Consider the following 22,406-nt stretch of genomic DNA (forward strand, 5'->3'; position numbering starts at 1 on the left):
CTCCCGGACCGGGGCACGAACCCGCGTCCCCGACATCGGCAGGCGGACTCTCAACCACTGCGCCACCAGGGAAGCCCCTCCTCTTCCTCTTTATCAGCGAAAGGCATCCGCCCAGTTGCCAGATCGCAGAGACGGGAGTCAACTTCAGACTGCGGCCTCTTCCTTAGCTACCACATTCAACTGTCCTGAATACCACACAAACTCACCCCTCTCCCTCCTCCCCAGACTCACGGCCACTGCCTCACTGCAGGCTTTCGTCACCTCCCTGGATTACTGCAACAGCGTCCTAACTGACCTCCACGCTTCAGATTCCTCCGGTATCAGATTCCTTTCTCCAACGAATTCCCTTTCTACAGCCTCTGCTTAAGGATCAATAATAGAGGTTACCCACATAATCATGCCAGAAACCTAGTAGTCTTCTTACACTTTCAAAAATACAAATCTGATCATCCTTAAATGGTGTCCCAGAGAATGAAGAGTTTATCCTGAAGGACGTTTAAACATATAAAATTGCTTTAGGAAATATCCTCTGCCTACTTCCTTAGTTTCGTTTCTCACGTCCCCTTTATTCTACGCTTCCCTATCTTGGTTCCCCCACACATGCCAAGGAGTGGTCTTCTTACACTGATGCCTACGACAGTCTTCCTCTCCCTCACCTCCCATTCATACCTCAAAATCTCAACTCAGGTGTCACATTCTCTGAGAAGCCTTCTCCAAGTCCCCAGGCAGGTCAGGCGCTCCTTCTCAGCCCTCCCACAATATACTGTGCACGCTTCAATCACTGGGCTTATCTCACTTAGCTGCGATGACTCCTTTATTCTCATGACATCCTTTGAGGTCCTTAAAGGCAAGGGCTGGATCTTTAACCTCCATATCTTACACACTGAGAATACTGACTACTGAACACTGTAAGTACCTGCAATGAGCAGTATCTTAAATATCTCCAAGACTAGTTAGAGCATTGCACAAAAAGAGTGTGGCCGAGGAATGAAATAAGGACAGTCTGAAACAGTAAGAAAAAGTTCAGGTTAACATGAAAGTTAAAAGACTGCCATCACAAGAGGAGTGAGGGCGGCTGTCCAGCTTCAGAAGCAGTAACGGCTTACATGCAATTAACTGCTTTAGTTTTTCACGTGAAAAAGGTGACCAAAGTCTTATCATTGGTGAATGGGGCAATAAAAAACCAACTCTTTCCTTTAATACACACGTGGAAAATTGCTGTAATTCACAAACCACTTGAGGGCTGAAAAAAACTACCCACGGGAAGTCAGAGCTACACAGCAACCCTCTCTCCCTACGTTTTGAGGTTGAACTATTTCACCACTGCACTGTGCGGTTAAGTCAACGAAGAGAGAGGTCCAAGTGATAAACCTTGGGAAAGTGGGCAATTAGCAGCCATCATAAGCCCAGAGCTCTTGACAGCAAGGGAACAGAAGTTTCCCCATGCTCCACTGGTCTCCCAATTTGAAGGTAGCCATAGGTATATACATTCTTTTCTGAAACTGAGCTTTTTGTTTATCTTGCTCTTGTGTTTTCCCTGTTATGACCCTCCTACATAAATTAACATTATATTTAAGCCAGAACACTGGTAACATGACTTTAAAATGCATTCTTTTATTTCCTCCTAAGGTGGATAAAACTTAATTTGGTTTAAAAAAAAAAAAAGTCAATTGCCCCAGGGTTGTGAAATACTGAGAGCTACAAAGTTTCCACCTCGTAATTTCTTCATGACAATTCTGAGTGACCAACATTCCGTCGGCAAAAAAGACCGGTTAAAATCAGAAGAGGCGGTTGGGGGGTGAACTGGAGAGAGGCCGGGGGGCATAAGCTCTCTTCCAAAATGACTTGTGGAAAAAGTACAATGATGGGCAGAGGGCAGAAACACAATGCAAATTGCCAGAACTCCAAATCTTCTTAGATGAAAAACGTAAAGCCTTAGAAACTCAATGCCCACAGACAAGCCAAATACTTTTTCTCTCGGGAATATCACAGCTGCAAAAGAGCGGGGTGGGGAGCCACGGGCTACCTCAAGCTGAGTCAGACCGCAGGTTCCTCGGGTTCGACCGAAAGGTAGCCCGACACGCCTCGCAAGAGATGGAGAGACTCCAATTCTCCCCGCCTCGTTCCCGTGTCAGGGGCGTTCTGAAGGCCCAACGCCTGGTGGAGGGGAAGGGAAGGAACGAGCGGGAGGGAACCAGCGGAACCATCACCAGGAGAAACTTCTAAAAGCACACGGACATTCCCACACGCTGCGATACACCGTTGCCCTAGAAACCAAATCAAGCACCTAATCCCTCCTGCGGGGGTGGGGAGGAGGCTCGGACCCACTCTTCTGGGCCCTGGGTCGCGGCCCGGAGGAAGCCGGGACCAGGAGAAGGGGGTCCTCTCCCGCGGCCCCGCCCCGGCTTCGCTCCCCCGGGCGCATACCGAGTAGAGGAGCACGACAGCGCCGGGACTGGTGGAGCCGACGGAGAAGCAAGAGCTAGACGAACTGGAAGAATCCATGCTGCGGCCGCTGTCCCGGGCGTGGCCTGGGATTCTTAGCTAAGCGGTGGTTGGGGTGCTGCTGGGGGCGGTTCTTCCGCGCGGGGCGGCCCGACCTCTCCTAGGGCGGCAGCACCATCTGCGGCCCCTCCGCAGGACCCCGGGCGTCGCCATCTTAACCAGGACGGAAGCCGCGCGGGGACCTGCAGCGCGCGCGTGCGCAGCATGTCGGAACCCGGAAGCGGGCGCCGGGCCTCCGGAGTCCCGCGCGCTCTGCGCTGTCCCGCGACGACCGGCCGGGCCTCACGATGGCGCAGGAGCCAGCGCTAGCCGCCTCCGCGCCTCCCGGTTCTCAGGCCCTTCTGGATGTTCTGCTCCAGAAACTCTACGACTTTGGTGAGTACGGGTCTCCGGAGCCCACGTGGAGAGCGGACTTGAGCAGCCCGGAACTGGGCCGACCTCCGCGGCTAAAGGTTCTTGAATGTCGAGCACCTCTCAGCTCTTCCGACCCGGTTCTGACAGTGAGTCCCCCACTCGCTTCTGTCGGAGATCACCCTCCCCCGCGACCGGAGTCTGTTGAGCGTTTTTTATGAATTAAACCTCCTAGCTCGTCCCTCGGTGGGGACCGGCTTGCGTGTCGGAAGCAACAAGGCTTTCAGACTTACCGGGGAGGTGTTCGCAGGACCTCGGGCTCTCGAAATAGCACCCCTTTTCCCCGAATCGCTTTCCTCCGGGAAGCCCCCTTTCCCCACGCACCCCCCAGACCCGCCTGACCCTCGGGCATTGGTACCACCTTGTCATGTGGGGATCTCATCCTTCAGTGTGTCCCCTGCCAAGGACTTCGGGGGGCGGTTTCACAGGAAGCTCTTCATGACCTGTCATCCCTAAGTTGGCTGACTTACGTTCTCCTTCCTTTATCTTGACTGGGGAAGAGGAAGATAAAAGAGCTTATCGTTAAAGATCGGCAAGTCCTGGCACTTCAGTAGGGAGACCGTTACACACACTCTGAAGAATTTGCCCCTGGGAAGGTGACATCCTTTGTTCATGCACCAAAGATAATCGTTAGGCATTAGTGCCTTTAAAGGCCAAACGTATTTCTTAAATTTGTAGCGTGATGTTGCTATTTTATTTTGGAGCCATTGCTCAAAATTCTAAGCTCATTACACAGTAAAAATAATAGCTAAAATCGTATTGAGAACTTACCATACACTCCATGCTTTACAGGTATATACTCGTTTAATTTTCACAACAATCCTATGAAATAGATGTTGTCATTGATACCATTATTACAAGACAGATCCCATTCTTGTAGAAACAAGCACTAAAGGTTAAAAAACTTGAAGTTCACCCAGTTAGTAATTTTCAGAACTTGGGTTCCAAGCCCTACACTCTCTGGCTCCAACCCCTGCACTTGTTATCGACTTGAACCGTGGACAGGGCATCTCTGTGCCCTTGGGATTGTCGGAAGACAGAGAAGACTTAGCCTCTGACCTTGAGAAGTCCTAGAGGAAAGGACTATTCTGCAAAATCCTAAATATAGTTCGTGTTAACACAGCCTGGAAATTATGCTTGGAGCTCTGAAGGCATGGGCTGTATCTACTCATTTGTATATGCCTAATGCCAAAGGTTAGTCGACTCTTAATACATATTTACTGAATAAAAGACTGAGAAAATAGAAGCAAACATAATTAGCTAATGTTTGGAGAGCTCTGTAATAGTCATACTGTCGGTGAGTCGTTAGGCCTAGAGTTCTTGTCAGAACCTTCAGGTGACTGGTCAGAGTTTGAGCAGCTGAAACAAAGGGGAGGTGTGGAGATTTAGTTGAAAATAAAGGCATTCAAATTAAGCCAGTTGTCTTAGGTTCATCTTAATTCATAACCGTGAAAGGAAATAGGAAGACCGTGGTCCCCACCTGTAACCCTAGAAAGTGTTAAAAAGAAACACTGGGGCTTCCCTGGTGGCGCAGTGGTTGAGAGTCCGCCTGCCGACGCAGGGGACACGGGTTTGTGCCCCGGTCTGGGAAGATCCCACATGCCGCGGAGCGGCTGGGCCCGTGAGCCATGGCCGCTGAGCCTGCGCGTCCGGAGCCTGTGCTCCACAACGGGAGAGGCCACAACAGTGAGAGGCCCGCGTACCGCAAAAAAAGAAAAAAGAAACACTGGCTGCAGTGGCAGATGTAACTAACATTTTTATTACAAAGTGTGAGCCAACGGGGATTACCAGTTTCTGGGGTATTGCGATGATGACACTTACAGTCAGGACCAAGGTGAGGACTAAAGTAATTGTTCTAGTAAGAGTCAAAGACGTAAATATAGTTACCTGGGAAAAGATGACTGTGCACTTTGGGTTCTATAAATTGTGCAAATATGACCCTCTTGGAAGAAAAATAGTTTTTGTCTTTGTGTGTATTTCTGCTTGTTTATAGCTGTGGCACATGTACACGTGCGTTCGCGTGATTTGGTATTAGTGATGGCTAAAACACAAAATGTTTATTTTTCCTTTTGTGTTTGAACAAACAGGAGAGACGGAAGATGAAGCAGAGCAGAAAAGGATCAGAAAGAAAAGAGAGAAGAAAAGAGATATGGGGACCCCAGGGGCCTTGGTTGCAGAGCCAGATCTCCAACCTGGATCTCTTGTCAGAGGCCAGAGGAAGAGTGCTTCCAGCTTCTTCCAGAAACTCCAGGAAGAGCTGCAGGGTGTTCCCGCCGTGACCCCTAGTGGTTTCCCTTCAGGACCTGTAGTCTCTAGTTCTGCAGTAGCCCCCTCTCCCCTGAGGAACGACAGGGAACCAGTAGAAGTGGTGGAATTTCACAGCAGAAGTAGAAAAAGAAAACAGAAGCCCGATCAAGACGAGAACACAAAGGTAATGAACTGGCGTTTGTGGTGAAAACCCTGATGTTGTCCTGCCACTGTTCTAGGCCCTGGGAACAAGAGGCAAAAACTGCTTTCTCTCAAGGAACTTACATTCTGATGGGAAGCAGTGTGACTTTGCTGAGCAGCAATCTCAGGCTGAATCTGTAAGTCTGACTCGGAATTCAGTCTATGAGAGAGGCGTGGGTGCTTATCCAAACTTTTCACAAGTTTTTGTCCAATTCATTGCAAAAATCCAGACGTCACATATCTGTTGCTTTCCCCACGTCCTGTACACTTTTGTCTGTCATAAAAAGAAAGAGGATTGTCTTAGTTTCCTGGGGCTCCTGTACAGAAATGTATTCTTTCACAGTTCTGGAGGCCAGAAGTCCAAATCATGTTGGCTGGGCCACGCTCCCTCTGCTGGGGGAGGGTCCTTCCTTGCTTCTTCCAGCTTCTGGTGGCTGCAGAGCTCTGGGCTCTTCCTCTGTCTTCACATGGACTTCTTCCTGGTGTCTGAGTCTCAACTCTCCTGCCTTTCTCTTAGAAGGACACCCGTCATTGGATTTAGGGCCACCCTAAATCTAGGATGGATCTTACCGTGAGATCCTTAACTTAATTACACTCCAAAGATGCTTTTTCCAAATAAGGTCACATTTGCAGATTCCTGGGGATTAGTGCATGGACATTTCTTTTTGGAGACCACGATTCAACCCACTACAAAGACAGTTAGGCTTGCGTATTCTTGATGAACGTGTGAACATGTGCTAGTGACTGGTGTTTACCACATCTTTTCTAGAATTTAGTTAGTACTTTATGTCAAGCTCACCAGCATCTCTTTCTCAAAGATTATTAATGCATTCTGTAACCATATCTACCTTTATTTTAGGATTCTAGGTCAGCTTTCCAATTCTTATAGTATCCAAATACTGGGGCAACGGGAACTGTTACAGGCAGACCAAGAAATGGATTCCTTTGGCCCTTGCGGCCAGAGCCCCCAAGCCGGCCAGCCAGGGAGCTTCCAAAAAGACTGGTATTACCACAGAGTACCACAGTGAGCCAGACGTATATTAGTATTTTCTCTGTGTGCCATGATGTGAAGAAGGTTGGAAAGCACTGTTGTGCAACACAATTATGTGTTTGGAGAATTTAACTGACGTAAAGACCGACACCTTTGTTTCCTCAAAGGTGTCGGTCTTCAGTTTCTTCTTAGACTCACTCGTGTTCATCTTTCTGGAATAGAGAGTTTTCTTTCTAATAGAAAGGATAAAAAAGTTGGCATTGAATGAGTCTGCATCTCCCTATCTCTTAATAATGGAACATGTGTAGCAGGCTGTTATTCTTCTTTATGCTCCAAAGAATCCCTTTTCATTGTAGTTGGCTTTTCTCAGGAACCTCAACTCGTTTTACATTTTGGACTTACTCAACTTGATGAAATTTTTAGCTTCCTTGGCGGTTCTCCCCTTTTCTTTCTTTCTTTCTTTCTTTTCTTTTTTTTTAATGGGAGTGTGATTGCTTTACAATGTTGTGTTAGTTCCTGCTGCACAGCCAAGTGGATCAGCCATACGCATACACACATCCCCTGCCTCTCGGACCTCCTCCCCCCAGCCATCCCACCGCACTAGGCCATCACAGAGCACCGGTCTGAGCTCCCAGGGCCTTACAGCAGGTTCCCACTAGCTAGCTATTTTACACGTGGTAGTGTATTTATTGTCAAACCTAATCTCCCGATTCGTCCCACCATCTCTTTCCCCCCATATGTCCACACGTCCATTCTCTATGTCTCCCTTTCTATTCCTGCCCTGCAATTAGGCTCGTCTGTACCATTTTTCTAGATTCCACATATATGCATTAATATATGGTATTTGTTTTTCTCTTTCTGACTTAACTTCACTCTGTATAACAGACACTAGGTCCATCCACAGCTCTACAAATGACCCAATTTCATTTCTTTTTATGGCTGAGTAATATTCCATTGTATACATGTACCACATCTTCTTTATCCATTCATCTGTCGATGGACACTTAGGTTGTTTCCATGTCCTGGCTGTTGTAAATAGTGCTGCAGTGAACATGGGGGTACATGTGTCTTTTTTTTTTTTTTTTTTTGTGGTACGCAGGCCTCTCACTGTTGTGGCCTCTCCCATTGTGGAGCACAGGCTCTGGACGTGCAGGCTCAGCGGCCATGGCTCACGGGCCCAGCCGCGCCGCGGCATGTGGGATCTTCCCGGACCGGGGCACGAACCCTTGTCGCCCACATCGGCAGGTGGACTCCCAACCACCGTGCCACCAGGGAAGCCCCTACATGTGTCTTTTTGAATTACGGTTTCTCAGTAGTGGGATTGCTAGGTCATATGCTAGTTCTATTTTTAGTTTCTTAAGGAACCTCCATACTGTTCTCCACAGTGGCTGTATCAATTTACATTTCCAACAGTGCAAGAGGGTTCCCTTTTCTCCACACCCTCTCCAGCATTTGTTGCTTGTATATTTCTTGATGATGGTCATTCTGACCGGTGTGAGGTGATACCTCATTGGAGTTTTGATTTGCATTTCTCTAATAATTAGGGATGTTGAGCATCTTTTCATGTGCCTCTTGACCATCTGTATGTCTTCTTTGCTGAAATGTCTATTTAGATCTTCCAACCATTTTTTTTTTTTTTTTTTTTTTTTTGCGTTACACGGGCCTCTCACTGTCGTGGCCTCTCCCATTGCGGAGCACAGGCTCCGGACGCGTAGGCTGAGCGGCCATGGCTCACGGGCCCAGTCGCTCCGCGGCATGTGGGATCCTCCCGGACCAGGGCACGAACCCGTGTCTCCTGCATCGGCAGGCGGACTCTCAACCCCTGCGCCACCAGGGAAGCCCTCCACCCATTTTTTGATTGGGTTCTTTGATATTGAGCTGCATGAGCTGTTTGTATATTTTGGAGATTAATCCTTTGTCTGTTGCTTGATTTGCAAATATTTTCTCCCATTCCGTGGGTTGTCTTTTCATCTTGTTTATGGTTTCCTTTGCTGTGCAAAAGCTTTTAAGTTTAATTAGGTCCCATTTGCTTATTTTTGTTTTTATTTTCAGTACTCTAGGAGGTGGGTTATAAAAGATCTTGCTGTGATTTATGTCAAAGAGTGTGTTTCCTATGTTTTCCTCTAAGGGTTTCATAGTGTCCAGTCTTACATTTAGGTCTTTAATCCATTTTGAGTTTATTTTTGTGTATGGTGTTAGGTAGTGTTCTAATTTCATTCTTTTACACGTAGTTGTCCAGTTTTCCCAGCACCATTTATTGAAGAGACTGTCTTGTCTCCATTGTATATCCCTTTGTCATAGATTAGGTGACCATAGGTGCGTGGGTTTATCTCTGGGCCTTCTGTCCTGTACCATTGATCTATATTTCTCTTTTTGTGCCAGTACCATACTGTCTTGATTACTGTAGCTTTGTAGTATAGTCTGAAGTTGAGGAGCTTGATTTTTCCAGCTCTGTTTTTCTTTCTCAACATTGCTTTGGCTGTTGGGGGTCTTTTGTGTTGCCACACAAATTGTATAATTTTTTGTTCTGATTCTGTGAAAAATGCCATTGGTAATTTGATAGGGATTGCATTGAACCTGTAGACTGCTTTGGGTAGTATAGTCATTTTCACGGTCTCAATTCTTCCAATCCAGGGGCATGGTATATCTCTCCATCTATTTGTGTCATCTTTGATTTCTTTCATCATCGTTTTATAGTTTTCTGAGAAACTTCAGGTAGGCAGCAAAGCCCAGTTCTCCTGTGAGCCTAGAAGTGGAGGAGGACCCAGTATTGCCTGTAGGCAGTAGTGCCCCTACCACAGTGAGGGTAGGGGAAAGAAGACAGGGGAGACCACTGATTATTTCTAAATGCAGGTGCTGCATTGTGAATAATGTACTAAAGTGGTTTTAAAGCTGAAAGTAGAAATTAAAGTTAAGGTAGTGGTGGGGGTCATGCTGATAGACTCAGCATCGTGATAATTAGCCAGGAATTTTTTTCTATGAAGAAGGATCTGTTACCGAACCAGGTCCATTTGCCCGACGTGCAGCAAGCCAGATGCCAAGGTGCCGAGGTTTACAGTTTATTCACGAGGCAGCCAAGTGAGGAGATGGGAGAACAAGTCTGAGATCCGCCTCGCAACAGCGAGGGGGCTGGGGTCTTTATGGGATAAGCACGGTGGTCTTAGGAGTGGGGAAGGGTGATTGGAGGAAGGGGAAAAGGTGAGGTAATCGGTGCTCTGTGCGGGCGTATCTGGGTTACAGGCGTCTGTGTTCAGAATGGAGGTGCTCAGCGTGATTGGAGCTTTCTGGCCCCTGACCTCTAAAGGCCCTTCCTCGGACACCTGCGCAGACCTAGCTTTAGGGCTGATGACCCGGCCAGCCTTAGCCAGCTCGCATGGGGCAGGAGCTGACTCCAAATTCCTGCAAAACAACTGGGCTACGAGAAGCTGAGTAGGTATGCAGTTAAAGAGAGGGGAAAGGAAAGAACAAAATAACTAAAGCGAGCTTGACCAGTGAAGGCAGGTTACAAGCAGAAGGGTTTTAACAAGCCATTCTCCTGCCCGTTGCTCTCCGCACAGACCCTGCCCCGCTGAGCCAGAGGCCAGGACTGCTTTTCCAGATGCTGCACGGCTGGGATGGCCTGAGGTTGAGTAGAGACCGCTGTCCTTGGCCAGATTTGACAATAGTTTCCTTGAAGTCTCAAACTTCTGGTCAATTCTATGGATTGGTAACCACAGCCAGGGGATATACTGATGTAAAGAGTCACATATTTTGATGGCATTTCCAGTATCATTATTTTCTGTGGGGAATTATAAACCCAGTCTCCATCATTTCTAGAAATCTGATGTTCCTGAAAGAAATTTTCAACTCAAGAGAGTTTAAGAGAGTTAGCCATCATTCCAATGGCTGGATAGGAGGGAAGAAAAGAGGGAATTCTTTTTCCCTCCCTCCCTCCCTCCCTCCCTCCCTCCCTCCCTCCCTCCCTTCCTCCCTTCCCCTCCCGGCTTGTGGGATCTTAATTCTCCGACCAGGGATTGAACCTGGGCCACGGCAGTGAAAGCGCCAAGTCCTAACCACTGGACCACCAGGGAATTCCTGAGAATTATTTAAATATGACCTTTTTACCCTCTAAAATTCTGCTCAGTTATCCTTTTCTAAACCCCCCACCATACAGAGTTTCCCACATTTGGTGTGTGAGATACAGACATTGGTCTCTCTCTTACTCTCTTTTCTTTTTTAGTTTCTCGTCAGTCTTAAACTTTGAAACCTTAAATTTATTTTCTCCATTTGTCTTCCATTAGCTGTTAATTAGGCTTCTGTGCAACAAGCATGTATTATTGTTTGTTATTTAGGCATCTGGGCCAGTTTCAAGGCTTTTAAAAACATGAGTATACTCTTGGTGTGATGGATGTTATAAGGAACAGATGACCTTAATAAGAATGTTTTCTTTTCCTTTTCAGACCAAAACTAGTATCCTCGAGAAAGATGTGGATGTACAAGAATTTAACTTAGAAAAGGTACGTGCTTTGAAATTCTTAATTTTTTCAGCTTTGTAACAAAAATGCATATGTTTACGTGTTGTCCAATGGTTGGGGAAATGGTGAAGGAGACCACACTACATTTACTTGATTGAACATTGTGCAGTCGTTTAAAACATGTCGGTTTTGTGACTACAGTGTCAATGATACAATGGTAAGTAGGAAAAGCAAGGATGTATGTGTTCTGTGGTTGTAACTAGGTTTTAAAAACGTGTGAGAGAGACTTCCCTGGTGGTCCAGTGGTTAAGACTCCACCCTCCCAATGCAGGGAGCCCGGGTTCGATCCCTGGTCGGGGAACTAGATCCCACATGCATTTCACAAGTTAAGAGTCCATGTGCTGCAGTGAAGGTCCCACGTGCCGCAATGAAGGTCCCACGGGCCGCAACTAAGACCTGGCGCAGCCAAAATAATACATAAATAAACAAATAATAATAATAAAAGATTTAAAGATAATGTGTGAGAAAAAAGACAGGAAGTAATTCAGCTGCCAAGAGTGGGTATTGGTGACGTTTTCTCTTCTACAATATGTTTTTAAAGAAAGAACATGGACCTGTGTTTGAAGCTGCTGTGATAAAGGGTTTCCACGTGTGAGTAGATGTATTTGGGAAGGTACTTTTAGTTGTTGCCTTTATGGGTAGTAGCTTGTTTTAGGGCACATCCTAAAGTACGGCAGAGCTCTGCGGGTCACCCTCGTTTTGTCACTGATTTGTGTGGAGATAAGTCTTTGCTTCGACTGCCTGCATTCAGTGTGGGAGAATGGCGTGGGGAGGTTATGGACCTTTGTGAGAGACTCCACAAAGCTGCTTAAACCACACCGTGACAGCACTCTTGCGAGGTGTAGCCCCTGCAGGTCCTCCATAAAAGTGCTGGGCATGTAGCCCATCGTGTCTGGCAGGCAGCACTCCTAGGGCTGTGTTTCCTCTGTGGAGTTTCTGGAAGGCATTTGGGCCTGACTGTGCTTTGTGTCTGCAGGCTCGTTTGGAAGTGCACCGGTTTGGGATCACAGGTTATGGAAAAGGAAAGGAGAGAGTCCTGGAGCAGGGACGCGCCATTATGCTGGGCGCTAAGGTGAGGGCTGCTTCTGCCTCCCACCGCAGACGGGGCACAGCAAAGGGGGGCGCCCCGGGCAGGGCAGGGCGGGGGCAAAGGCAAAGTCAGAAATGATGCTTGGTGTCCTTTCTCATTTCAGCCTCCCAAAAATAGTTATGTGAATTACAAGGTTTTGCAGGAGCAAATCAAAGAAAAAAAGTCTGCAAAGGAAAAAGTAAAGAGAATGGTAGGTGTGATATATAGCCTTTTCTTAAACTAGAACAGAAAGGTGGTTGCAATCTGCTGGACCCTGCTGCTTGGAAAGCAGTCTAGACAGCAACAAATCTAGAGTTAGATGACTGTTCTTACCCTCTCTTCAAGTCAGCTACATTTTGTGATACCAGCCACATAACCTGACTTATTTACCTGAAAGGTTTGCTTTGAAATAGCAAACTCCTGTTCAGGTACTGGGGAGCTACTTTGACCTTTTCCCTATATGCAGTCATTTTTTTTTTTTTTTTTTTGCCTTTTACATTGTATAGAACACACGGGCTTCTGAAAAACCACAAGGGGAATAGATGTTACGCTCCCTCCCTTTCGCCTAAAATGGAAGATTTGACATTTCTCCTGTCTGTTTTCTCTGAATGGCCTTTCACAGTCTTGAAAGGGTTTTAGGATGAAACTTTGTATAATTAACATGCTACTTGAAAAAAATATTAAAAATAAATGATACCTCTGTGGCTTTTGGTCACAAACCTCTTGCCTTTTTTTTGAATCTCTGTTATCCATTACTGATACATATGTTTTCTTTACTTGTGAAATCAGGCCCAGGACACAGATATTTTCAAGAAAAAGAAGAGGAAAGGACAGGAAGACAGGTGAGTGATACCATCAGGTACTCGGGTGGAATGATTTGGATAAATCCATTGGTTAGTTCTGAACATAATACCTTAAATAGATGTGGTGTTTCTAGCCTGATACAGTGGTGCACTGTCTGTCCTGATCCTAAGTCAAGCCCTTGAGGGGGGAGACAGGATTCAGTAAATTGTCCAAGATCAGACAACTCCCTCAGGATTGAACTAGGAACCAGTCTCCCATTTTCAAAGACCAGACATGTGCAGTGACTAGTGGAAAAGCTGAGGCTAACATTTCCGACAAGACCTCTGTCCGCTCCTGAGAGAGACTGCGCTGCCCGCACCTGCGCGACCACACGAGGCAGAGCGCCGTGGCTTGAGTAACGGAGCATTGCTTTTGTGCTGTTCTGCTTGCTTCTTAGCTTTCGTTCAAGTACCTTTCCCTCTCTCCTCAAATTACTGTTTCAAAATCTACTTTTGTCTTGAGCTTTTTCTTGGACCCCTAGTGAGCTTGCACATACTGGAAGGTGGTCATCTCTTCTGGTTGTGTGGTCTGTCAAGGGCCCACTGTGCGCCGGGCACGTAGGTGTCTACGTGTTGGGCGTACAGCCATGATCACACTGAGAGTCCCCGCCCTGGAGGAGCTTATATTTTAGGGAGGGAAACACCAAAACATCTAAACAGATAAGTAAGGGCATGTCAGGTCCTGGCAGGTTTTGTGAGGAGGTTGAAATAGTGCATCGTGAGAGAACGTCACTGAGGGTGGGCTGGTATGTCGTTCTAAGGAGGCCACATCTGAGTCGAGAACTGAGTGGGGAAGATCCGGAAAGATCTGGTAGCAGAATATTCAACGTGGAAGAAACCAGTGCAAAGGCCCTGGGGCAGGAGGCAGTTGGCATGTTCGGGGACGCAGGAAGCTAGTGGTGCTGCAGTGGGGCGGGAGCCTTGCATGGGAGGGGCCAGGAGGTTGCAGGACCAGACCTCAGTGGCCTGGTTGGTGGTGCTGAAATCCTTTTGTATAAGCTTAACTATAGTACCTTCCTCTCACTTTAAACGTAGGAAATCCAAAAAGAAGAAATCGGCTCCCAGTATTTTGTCAAGCGGACGGATTGGACAGGTTGGAAAATTCAAAAATGGGACACTGATTCTGAGCCAAGTTGATATCAAAAAAATAAATTCTTCCAGAGTGGCTAAATGAAGTACTTTATAAAATAAAGAGAGAAATGGGAAAGTGCCAGTGTACTGAAACTGGACCCCTACAAGACTTCCAGATTATTCTTATTTATTTCATATTTCATAGACTGCTCTTTTATTTTAGGGAACAAAATCAAATTGAAATAATAAAATTTCTGTCTGCTGAAGTGTCTGATTTTTTTTTTTGGTGATAACCATGTTGGGCCACATCTGCAATGTGGATCTGAAGTAAAACTGAAACCATGTAACTCAGACTGGGACTTGAACCCACAGGCTTCCAGCTGAGGTCACACACCTGGTCTCAGGACTTCATGAAGCTCAGGTTCTTGATGTCTCATCGCAGAAAGAATTCAGCGAGAGACAAAGTGATAGATAGGTAAGAAGTGGATTTATTTAGAGAGACACACACTCCACAGACAGTGTGGGCCATCTCAGAAGGCGAGAGTGGCACCAGGGTCTGGGGTTGTCTGTTTTTATAGGGGTGGGTCATTTCACAGGCTAATGAGTGGTGAGAGTAGTCCAGCTGTTTGGGGAAGGGGCGGGGATTTCCAGGAACTGGGCCGCCGCCCTCTTTTTGACCCTTGTGGTCGCTCTTGGAACTGTCATGGCGCCTGTGGGTGTGTCATTTAGCTTGCTGATGTGTTACTGTGAGCGTATACTGGGGCTCAAGGTCTAGTGGAAGTCGACTCGTCCGCCATCTTGGACCCATTTGGTTCTAATCAGTTTATGTGGTGTCCTCGGGCTATGTCATTCTTTCAAAGGTTGTGCCCTGCCTCCTTCCCTCCTGTTTCAAAACTAATTGAGAAGAATGTTTTAATATTCTCCATCGAGGTTCACTCGAGTTTCACTTTCACTGGTGTTTTGTGCATTTGCTTGTAGATATTTCATAATTTTACGGATTTGTAGATGCTAATAATTAGCTTAAAATTGCTTTTTAACTTTCTAAAAATGATTTAATGTTACTATATCATGAAAGAACTAAGAATGTGATCATTTGTCAGTTGTTTTGTGGGAAAGGCATTTTCGATTTTCAGCCAAAGTGTATAAACTCTACTTTGTAAGAACTTGTATAAATAAAATACAACTTTTGTGGTAAAAATGACCATGACTATTAAATAACACAACAGATGAGTTAAGCAAATGTTATCTCCTTCTAAGTCATCACCTGGGGTAATCATACATATATTTTAAAATAATATTGCCCTTGTTGAAAGTGTCTGGAACTTCTCAAAGCTTGTGGAACTTAAAAAAAAAAGGTCTTCAATTTTTTTTGTTTTCAGTGACAAAAATTGAGATCCAAGCCTAACAAATAATAAAGTTTTGGTGAAAACAGAGGGGTACTTTTCACTGCTGGCTGACTTTCTTAAGCGACTCATACATTGACTCTGAAGGCATTGCCATTGTTCACAATATGCTTTGAATTGAAGCAAGATTGGAAATGTTTTATTAAGTGAAAACACTAACTTTTATTTTTCAGGTTCACTTTGAAAGGCAGTGTTCGTTAGGGTGTATATTCTGGCAGTTTTTAAGAGGGACTTTTTTTTTTAATTTATATTTATTTTTGCCGTGTTGGGTCTTCGTTTCTGTGCGAGGGCTTTCTCTAGTTGTGGCACGCGGGGGCCCCTCTTCATCGTGGTACGCGGGCCTCTCACTATCGCGGCCTCTCTTGTTGCGGAGCACAGGCTCCAGACGCGCAGGCTCAGTAGTTGTGGCTCATGGGCCTCGTCGCTCCGCAGCATGTGGGATCTTCCCGGACCAGGGCTCCAACCCGTGTCCCCTGCATCGGCAGGCGGATTCTTAACCACTGCGCCACCAGGGAAGCCCAAGAGGGACTTTTTAAGAAGGTGTAGAAGATCCCAAATATGGCAGAAGCCCTAGGAAAAATCTCAGGAGCTGGAAATAACCTAGTGGAGTGGGCACCGGCCCAGTTTAACGCCCTCTCTTTCTCTGCAGGGAGCCGGGAAACCTAGCGGCTCCACCTCACGTCACCGCCCATGAGCTTCAGTGGCTCAGGTAACTGAGCACTTGGCCCGACTCAGGGCCATAGCCCCAGGCTAGTCAATTCTGGAAAAGCATGCAAATTGCTTACCTTGTTTTTGTCTCACTTCTTAAATACAGAGCACTTCTGTGACCACTGGGTGCTCTGGAACCACTCAGAGGTCTAGAGGCTACAAGCGACCTGCACGGTAAGGACTGATGATCACGCATAAGACTGTGCTTTTATCTCCCTGTTGGTGAGGCTCCTTCCAGCAAGGTTAGCAGCAGAGAGAAGTGACAATGGAAAACGGTTCTTCGTGGAAGACAAGGGTCGTCTGGCAGCAGCCACAGAGGGAGGAGCCCTGGCCTGGGTGCGCTGGGTAAGAGCTTCCTCGCGGTCTCTTCCATACTCACCGCCCTACCCCCGTCGCAGAGCGTCTCCCCGGTCGTGGACACATCGCGTGGATCGGTCCTGGTGCCACGCGACACTCCCACCTGCCCTTGCTCCCGGTGACCCGCTTAGGGAACTCGAGGTTCCCATCCCCAAAACTCTTGGCCTTGTGGACCTAGCGCCCCTACTTTGCAAAGAGGGAAGCAGAGAGCACAGCTGTGTCCCACTGAACCGAGGCTGTTGCCCGCATGAGAAGAGACACCACCCCGCAGGGGTGATTGAGCCTGACCAGCAAGAGCCGGTGGGGCTGCCGGCACCCAGGGGCCAGGGAGGGGTCTGTCTGCGCCCAGGTGGTCACCCAGGTGTCTCTCGTACTCCCTGTCCCCAGTGTGGGTGGCAAACACACAAGTGCCGGAACCCTGGACTGCGAAGGGCCTGGGGAGCTGAGGCTCAGATCCTCCCCACCGCCCGCCCGCCTGCAGGAGATGAGGGTTTGAATCAGGTGCTGGGTGACAGTGGAGGGAGTCTAGGGTAAGGAGGAAAGGGTGCTAATGGTGAGTGTCTGGGCAGCGCCAGGCCCAGCGAGCCTTCCTCAGCTCAGCTCCCCTCACTGGGACTCTGGAAGAGCTTCTCCCCAAACCTCAGGGAGGCACAGATGTGTGGCACGGGGGTGGACCGGTGGGCCCTGCGATGTCCCTCACAGATCCCCCGTCTGGAATAAGGACTTGGTCCCTCTGCTGCCGAGCACAAGCACACAGCCTTCAGCGGTCAGCGCTCTTCGGGGACTGCCCGCCCCCTTCCCGTGCTGGCCACAGGCAGCGATAATTGACCTGAGGGTATTATTTTTTCTTATTTTTAAATATTTAGTTTTTATTTATTTGGCTGCATGGGGTCTTCGTTGCGGCATGCAGACTCCTAGTTGCGGCATGCCTGTGGGATCTAGTTCCCCGACCAGGGATTGAACCGGGCTCCCCTGCCTTGGGAGCGCAGAGTCCTAGCCACTGGGCCACCAGGGAAGTCCTGATGTGAGGGACTTGTCATCCCAGCTCTGGATGACTCCAGTTGAGGTGTGAGGCCCTCGCTGAGTCTCCCTTGGCCTGATTCTGCTTCCTTCTCTTTGTGTTGATGCCAAGAGCTCTCTCTAAGGGACGTCCTGCCCGCCGCTCTCAGAGTCTGCGACTGCCCCCGACCCTGCTGAACCACTTGGTGGTCTGGCAGGTGACTGAGGGCTGAGGCCAGGTCCTGGGCTGGGGGGGCGCTGGAGATGGCGAGAGCATAATTCGAGGGAAGTGAAGGGGGCACAGAGTTTTCAGTCAGACACCAGGCTCGGTCTGGGTGAAGGGGCCGGTCAGTCTCCTTCATGCTCCCAGGTCACTTAGGACGTTTCCCCCAAGTCTAACCTTCCACTGTAACCCATGATCGATTTTTCATATGTGAATTTATCTTTAACCATATGTTAACAGTTATCAATTTCCAGCCTTATTACCTCTTGCAAAAATGAATTCCATGGACTGCTTGAGATGGTACCTTATAGAAGAGAGTCAAATGTGATCACTTCACGATTTCCCGGGCGCACGCCGCAGAAGCACATTGACCTTGGGGTCCCTCCACCCCGCCCCACAGTCTCTGCCCCATCCAGCTGGCATTTAGGCCGCTTTGAAGAGAGGCAGACCTTGCCGCTGAGCAGTAATCACAGACCATACCTTGTCTTTCAGCTGTTGGCAGTGTCAAAAGAATTTATTTCAAATCTGCTTAAGACTGTGGTAAAACTCAGGTTTTCCAAAAGGCAATACACGAAGTTCAACCAACCCCCAAGGACCAGAAGACACAGTGTCTGCAATTCGAAAAATACAAACGCTTGGGATAATACAAAAATTAGAAAAAGGTTGCATACCTTCCCCCCACTTCCCTCCTCCGTGTTCCAGTGCAACGTGAACGCCGACGGGACCAAGAGCTGCCACCAAATGCCAACAGCTCCCAACAGAAAGTGGATGCGCTGGGGGAGGGATGGGGGGAGGGAGAAAGCGGGGCAAAGAAAGACAGGAAGATGGAGGTTCTGTCGACAGCCGAAACAAGGACACAAAGATTTTTGTTACTCTTACAATTCCTTTGCCAACGTTACACACACATCTCTCATGCTTGATACAACAGTTTAGTGTGAAAGCAGCACTTCTACATCATGCATTTCACGTTTCCTGCTTTGCTTACTCTGCACCTCGTGTTGGTGCTGAGCAACCCCGGGGGTCTGGGCCGTCGGGCCACCAGGTGAGGAGTCGGAAAGGCCCTCCCCAGGCTGCAGCCTCCCCCAGGAGGCATCCGCCACGCTCCTGCGTCCACAGCCGTAAGCAGTCACTTTTCCACACCTGAAGCCTGTCTTGGACTCTCCTCAGAGGCTTCCTGAGGGCCTGGCCTGGGGACCAGCGCCCACCTTGCTGGCCCGAGAGTCCCCTGGGTCTCCCGGGACCCAGGCAGGCAGCCCCCGCCCTGTGGGAGCTGCGCCCTTTGAGAGCCGCGCCCTTTGAGAGAAGGCGATGCCTCCCGCGGCTTAGAGGTTTGCCTGGACCCTCAGCTCCCACCTCCTGACTCAAGTCGGCATGGTTCATCGCGAAAGCCAGGAGCCCCCCCTTACCAGGTAGTGCCTGTGTGTGAGCAGCCCCTCCACCTAACCCGCCTTCCACACTTAGACGCTGGTTTTCAAAGCCGCTCCCTCTGCTGAGATCTTTGGAAACAGAGGAGACACATCATCGGCTCGGGGACCCCTTAGATACTAGAACTAAGATAACCAAGGAGGCAGGAAGGCGGTCACTCTCCTTCCGTGTTTCAAGGGGGTTTCTGCCCGCGGACGCCTTTGGGAACACTGACGCGTAGCCTGCTGATGGCTCTTCTGCTCTGACAGCGGGAACAGCTGCTGTGTTGGCCTCTGTGCTCACGTGAAGCCGGTTTTGCCCCCTCGCGGCCAGGCAGCTGTGTAGTCAGCACGTGCTCCTGGTCGCAAGAGGCTTGGATGGAAGACACTGGTCAGAGAATGCTTGGGAAGGTCACCGCACGTCCTCTGAATGTGAGCTGTTAGCCTGGACCTCCGTAGATGAAATGCGCCACTTTCTTCTCTAAGGAGTGTTATCCTGTGTTCCTCACAGCACACCAGACGAGGTAGGTTAGTGTGGCCGCTCCCACGTTTAGGCGGGGAGACTGAGGCACGGAAACACTGAAGAGATTTGGCCGCACCGGTACCAGGTTCAAGGAGAGGCGTTTCTGGGGGCTGAGCCTGGTCTCCTGCCCCAAACCTACTCTTCACTGTCTTACAGTCCATTTAAAGTTAAAGCCGTGGATCAAGGAATGTGACCCATGAATAGCTCCTGGCTCACTTGCAAAAGGAAAGCCGAGATTTCCCAGGATCCGCAGAGGCCTTGAATAGCTTTTTGATGATACCTGATTAGATTTCTTTGACCAGCTGAAGGCCACACCCCTCCGAAGAAGTTCCTGTTGCTTCCAGTCAAAAGTGGAAGGCAAAAAGTGGGCAGGCAAAAACATGGGTAAGGAGTTTTGCTTTCTAGGAATGGGGGTGGGTTGGGGACATTTGGGGAGTACAGAGTGAGACCTGACGGATTGGCTTCTGTGAGAGGCTCCCCTCATTTTACCGACCTGCCCCATCTGGCAGGACACCGCAGACCTGGGAAAGCCTGCTCGTGGGTGTCAAGATGAAGCCCGCAGCCTCGCGGTGCAGGCTTTCGGGGGACCACAGCGTGGACGCCTCACGCATCACGGTACGTATGGACACGTGACAGACTGCCGGCAGAACCCGGTGGTTCTCGGCCAGGGAGTCTGCAGACACTTCTACCTGTCACAACTGATTTGGGGCGCTACTGGCATCTAGTGAGTCAGGGACGCTTCTCAACATCCTGTAGTGCACAGGGCGGGATCCCACAACAGAGAAATACCCCTCCCGCTCTCGCCCACCGTGCCAAATGTCAGTAGTGCCGAGGCTGAGAACTCCTGGCATCGCCCGGGGTCTCGTGATAGTGTTTTTCAGCATTCACAGGCTGAGTGCCTTGGGGCTGTATCCACCCTCCCGACCTCACAGCTAGCAGGCGCCCTGGGACCAGCAGCAGCTTCCTGTACAAGCGGCCTGCTCACCTGCTCTGAAACCCGCCTTCTCAGGGGACCAAGCCTTTCAGTTGCAACTAGAATTAAGGCTTAAAAGCAAATATCCCTGGAAGAAGTACACATAGATCCTGCATCCTGGTCCTTTCCTGAGAGTGCTCTGGTAGGCAGAGGGCAGGGGCACCAGAGACGGGGCAGTCCTGGGCGCTAAGAGCAAGGAGGATGGGCCTGTCCCCATCGCTCTCTGAACCCCTGTTCTGCCCAGGCTTGCGCCGTACGCATGACCCTCCCCAGTGTTGGTGGGCCACAGGGTGCCTGAGGTTGCTGTCGAAACTACAGATACGTACGTATAGGGCTGAAGACTCGGCCTATAACTGTCTACAGTTTTATAGTTTTTAGGTGAGTCCCTTTGTGGGTCAGGATGACTGATGCCCACTTTAATTGGAATCGTTATTTTCCCAAACAGGACAGAGGGGGAAGCCGGGCTGTGTGTAATGTCTTACCTTGCTTTGAATTAGGAGCTAGGATGCTATGCAGTGAAATGCTATTGGACAATTTTTAAAGAGATTAATTCTAAAAGGAAAGGCATACACTTGGACCAAACTGGCTCACTAGCAAAGAACAAACTGCAGAACTACGGTGCTTGGGGGCGGGGGGGGGGGGGGGGGGGGGGGGGGCGTTATTTACAATATAATGGAACTTGACACTTTGAATTCCTTTCTCACTGAAACTGCTTGATAGACGAATACCAAGTCATCCGTCAGCCAGCCCGACCAAAGCATCATCTTGATATCGTTTTTTATGTACAAACATGTCACTGCATTGTAAAGGAACAGAAAATTCAATGGCAGATGAGAAGCCCGTGACCTGTCACTTCTACTCTGAATCCCAGGCTTCTCGAGAGGGTGACCCAAGGCCATGAGTTGTTGACGGGTCCCTTGTTCAGTCTGCTGGTTCCTCAAGAACACGGGTGTGCCGCACGGACCTGCCTTCTCCCCGAGGTCCGTTCCGGTTCCTAGAAGGTGTTTTGTGCTGAGGACAGGAGAGGTGGCTGTAGGACAGCCTGACGCGGTCCCCAGTATCCGCCGTATTGCTTCTGGGCCCCTGGAGGAGTTGGGAAAGGCACGTGTTCACCGGCTCCCCACTCACAGCCCCTCTGGCCGCCGCGGCCGTGGGGAGAGAGTCCCGGTGGCTTCTCTCTGAGCCGCAGGTCATGTTCTCCCTAAAGAGGCCTCCCTTCTCCCTTTCCCATCTCCCTCTGACCGAGGTGCTGGCTCTCCGAAGGCTGGTACCAAGTCCAGGCTGATGCCCAGGAGCTCCCCGAAGACGCAGGGCCAGGGCCACATGGTCACACGGCTTCCATGATCCTGGGAGCTCCCCAGCCTTTCACTCAGACTCCACCGAAAAGAGCCAATTCCACCGGCCCGGCCCACCTCGGGACCGACGAGCTCATCTTTCCCAAAAGACACATCCCAAAGCCGACGCCTCTGGCCCTAATGGCCACGGCTCCCTTGGCCCCGGGAAGGCTGTGCCTCCTCCGGTTCCTCCAACCTTCAGGAACTTTCCATACCCTCCAAGCCGAGGCTGCCGGGGCCGTGGCCCAGGAGTGAGACGGAAGGGCAGTGGAAGCAGAGACGGGGCAGGCGGCCGGGGCGCCGGGCCCTGCGCATCACCTGCTGGGCTCTGGCCAGGGCTTCGGGGCGGGATGCGGGAGTGCCCTGGGAGCCACTCGCCGGACGATGAGGACGGGGCAAGACCTCGACTCCACCAAGCAGGTGGTTGCCAGGGCCTGGGCGGCGGGGGCTTGAATACAGCACCAGGCGGCCCCTGCAGACGCGGGGCAGCCGGCCTCGCAGGCCACCCCCCGTCTGGGAGCGGGAGCTTGAGGTAGGATTGTCGGATCTGCTGAATAGAGGGTAGGATTTACACAGCACTGGCCGGGCTGACTCAGAAAGCAAGTGCAGCGTCTAAACAAGCAGGTAGAAGT

General features: G+C 49.5%; 2 protein-coding genes across 3 annotated transcripts in view; one reads left to right on the forward strand and one right to left on the reverse strand.

The window, feature by feature from the left end:
- The window catches only part of GNPAT (glyceronephosphate O-acyltransferase), a 30,564-nt gene extending 27,903 nt beyond the window's left edge, over window positions 1-2,661 (reverse strand). Inside the window, exon 1 of one of the 2 annotated variants that reach the window (XM_065893735.1) lies at window positions 2,428-2,661. In XM_065893735.1, coding sequence (XP_065749807.1) covers window positions 2,428-2,505 — 78 coding nt within the window. In that variant the 5' untranslated portion in view covers window positions 2,506-2,661. The remainder of the gene's footprint in view (window positions 1-2,427) is intronic. The other variant, XM_065893737.1, reaches the window with a different exon arrangement.
- Window positions 2,662-2,792: 131 nt separating this feature from the next.
- Window positions 2,793-14,072, forward strand: C16H1orf131 (chromosome 16 C1orf131 homolog). The gene is made up of 7 exons (XM_065894645.1): window positions 2,793-2,880; window positions 5,004-5,347; window positions 10,795-10,851; window positions 11,846-11,941; window positions 12,063-12,149; window positions 12,728-12,780; window positions 13,816-14,072. The coding sequence occupies exons 1-7, from the start codon at window positions 2,793-2,795 to the stop codon at window positions 13,952-13,954; spliced, it is 864 nt and encodes a 287-aa protein (XP_065750717.1). The 3' UTR covers window positions 13,955-14,072.
- Window positions 14,073-22,406: the final 8,334 nt, after the last annotated feature.

Source organism: Phocoena phocoena, chromosome 16 (genome assembly GCF_963924675.1).
Source record: "Phocoena phocoena chromosome 16, mPhoPho1.1, whole genome shotgun sequence".
Taxonomy (NCBI): Eukaryota; Metazoa; Chordata; class Mammalia; order Artiodactyla; family Phocoenidae; genus Phocoena; species Phocoena phocoena.

Bases quoted from the DNA above. Each gene is read 5' to 3' on its own strand.
- C16H1orf131 (XM_065894645.1), top strand. From the start codon at position 2,793: ATGGCGCAGGAGCCAGCGCTAGCCGCCTCCGCGCCTCCCGGTTCTCAG. The intron at 12,150-12,727 runs GTAGGTGTGATA...TTGTGAAATCAG, and splicing joins AGGAAAAAGTAAAGAGAATG to GCCCAGGACACAGATATTTT. The intron at 12,781-13,815 runs GTGAGTGATACC...CTTTAAACGTAG, and splicing joins AGGAAAGGACAGGAAGACAG to GAAATCCAAAAAGAAGAAAT.